The sequence below is a fragment of the Trypanosoma cruzi genome, genomic scaffold (assembly GCF_000209065.1).
Source record: "Trypanosoma cruzi strain CL Brener 1047053516579 genomic scaffold, whole genome shotgun sequence".
NCBI classification, from domain to species: Eukaryota; Euglenozoa; class Kinetoplastea; order Trypanosomatida; family Trypanosomatidae; genus Trypanosoma; species Trypanosoma cruzi.
In genome coordinates this window covers 271,222-273,974 of record NW_001849570.1, presented here as the reverse complement: position 1 = coordinate 273,974, position 2,753 = coordinate 271,222, and the positions used below count along the sequence as shown (strand labels likewise).

General features: G+C 50.7%; 1 protein-coding gene across 1 annotated transcript, besides 3 other annotated features; it reads left to right on the top strand.

The window, feature by feature from the left end:
• Window positions 1-2,753: a sequence feature (heterozygous, Esmeraldo-like haplotype).
• On the top strand, window positions 407-1,090 carry Tc00.1047053507955.20 (mucin-associated surface protein (MASP), putative; the record flags this gene model as incomplete). Its single annotated transcript, XM_797706.1, has 1 exon — window positions 407-1,090. The coding sequence occupies one exon, from the start codon at window positions 407-409 to the stop codon at window positions 1,088-1,090; it is 684 nt and encodes a 227-aa protein (XP_802799.1).
• Window positions 571-748: a microsatellite.
• Window positions 1,359-1,393: a microsatellite.

Here is a 2,753-nt window from a genome sequence, read left to right as displayed (position 1 = left end):
GCGTGGTGTGCGGGGATCTCTCCTTTTTATTGTTATTTTGCTTTTTTGTTGCTGTGGGCGCTGCACCTCCTCTTGTGTTTGTGCGTACCCTCCGTGAGGGGTGCCGACACGACGGACCGCTCTCGCCGTATGTGCATGCGGTGGAGCCTTGGATGCGTTGTTTTTTAATTTTTGCTTTTTTACTTTGTAGAACTTCTGTTTTGCAGGGCGGCGTTCGAGATTTGCAATTGTACTGATTCCTTCTGTCTCATTTTTGTCTGCGTTGCTTTTATTTTTTACTGTGCGTGACTCTCATTCCTGGATGGAACAGTGTGCGCGGCTGTGTGACTTGTCTCTCTCATTGCTTTTACTCTGCGTTGACGGGGAGTTAGTTTGTGCTGAAGGCTGCACGCAAGTGACAGGAGTGATGGCGATGATGATGACTGGCCGTGTGCTGCTGGTGTGTGCCCTCTGCGTGCTGTGGTCCGTTGTGGCCGATGGAGATGTTGGTGTGGTTTCTGGTGGGGACGACAACAGTCTGAAAGAATTATTTATTCCAGTTGCGAGATTGCAGGAAAGACCAGAACAAAGAGCAGCAGGAGCAACAGCTGACGCAAAGGCGGCGGCAGCAGCAAAAGCATCAGCAGAAGCAGCTGAAAGAGCAAAAATAGCAACAGCAAAAGCATCAGCAGAAAAAGCAGCAGCAGCAGCAACGGAAGCAGACGCAAAAACAACAGCAGCAAAGACAGCAGAGGCAGCAGCAGAAGCACTGCGAGGTACAACAATCCGAGAACAGGAGGTAAAAACAGCAATACATGATCAGGATAATTCAGTCGAACACCATTCTGGAGAAAAACAAGAGCTTCTACAAGAACAAGAACCGGAACGACAAGAAAAAGAACAGCATGAAAAGCAGCAACACCAACAGCGTGAACATTCCGCAGGAAATGGCGAAGAATCCCCGAAAGAAAAAACTGCTAATGGTACAAATGCAAGTGCAATTACGGACGACAGTGACGGCAGCACCGCGGTCTCCCACAACACCTCCCTTCTTTTGCTTCTTCTTGTTGTTGTTGCGTGTGCGGCTGCTGCTGCGGTGGTGGCCGCGTGAGAGTGAGGGAGAGAGAGCCGTGCACCGCCCGCACACACGCTCGTCTTTCACTCTCTGTGTGTGTGTGTCCCCTTGCATTGACTCTCGCCCTCACCTCACCCCACGAAGCACACACATAATGTGCCCATTTTATATATGAATGCACACCCATGCATGCCCGTTGGTGCCCTCTTTTGCACCACACGCACCGCTGCCGTCCTGCCTGGCTGCATGGGCGGAGCACCGTAACTACTTTGTTTTTATTTATTTGGTAAATGTTTTAGTTTAATTTTATTTTTTTTTTCTTTATTTTTTTCTTTTTTTCAAAAAATTTTTTTTTGCTTTTGGGGCAATCACTATGGACGTTTTTTTCTTTTCTACTCTTCCCTCTTTTAATTGTTTCTTCTGCACTCTTCCTGTGAGGGGTGCCGTGTGTTTCCCGCCCAACTGCTCCACTCGCACACCCACCGACACGCTCATGACGACGGCCCTGTGCGCCTCGCCTGCTGCACGCATGAGGAGGGGCCGCGACGAACGGCGCGCTGAGGGAGCCGTGACGTGTGGGCGTGCGACGAGGGCCTGTGGGGCGGAGCACACATTTCTTTCCCTCTTGTTTTGTTTTCTTTGCGGCCAGTGCGGGCAGACACCCGCAGCGCCACACACACAGCCACACCCTGCCGCCGTGTTTTTAAGATTTTTTGCTTTGCTTTGCGTGTGCATTTCTCGCGCCGGCAGTCCCTTCGGTGTCGGCCTCGTGAGCATTTCTCTCCCGTCTGATGATTTTTTTCTTTTGCTGCGCTCACTCTCCCGATGGAGTGACGCGACTGCCGTCGTGTCTGCGTGCTTCTCTCAGTCCCCATGCACACACACGAGTGACTGTGCTCTGCGGGCCGCACTCACGCGCCGATGAAAGGGCTGAGGGGAGCAGCAACACGCAGATGACCCCATGAAATATAAACGATGTGCGGACACACAGAGGGTCAGACGGTTGAAAGACATTTAAATATCTTTTTAATTTCATTTTGCGGGCAAAATATATGCAGACAGTTTGGTGCAGCCACACGGCAGCCGGTAGCTTTTTAAAATTTGTGTGGAACAGTAATGGGCGATTTCTCTCTTTTATTTATAATTATTTTGTGTGATGGGGTTTATATAAGACGAAGGGGACCTTTTTTTGTTTCGGATAAATTTTGTGTGAATTGCCGCTGCTTGGGCTGCGGTGCAGTTATGAGTTTGAGCGGCCTTCTTCTTGTTGCTTCCGCCATGCACCTCCGCTGTACATTTTTGTGCGTCTCTCCACATTTGTTGCTTTCTTTTCTTTTCCTTTTTTGCTTTGTGTTTCTGCAGGCACACACAACCACACACACACAAGATGCACATTGCAGTGGATTTGAATGCTCCTTTTGTAGTGCATGCTGGCAGTTGCGTGTGGCGGCTGTTGTCTTCTTTCGTGGCCATGAGGAGAAGGGAGGGAGGGAGTGCGCAGCACGAGTCTCCTTTCCTGCGGGTGTGGTGCACCGCGTGTGACTGCGCTGAGTTTGGCTCCGTGTCCCATTGAGGGCGGGATGGCTGGAAATTTTGGTGCCGCGTTATGGATGGATGAGGGTTTGTTTGCTTCGTGTGGCTGGTGTGGTGGGTGCTCGCTCCGTGTGCGTTGTGTGGTGGCCGCGGGTTTTGGCCATTT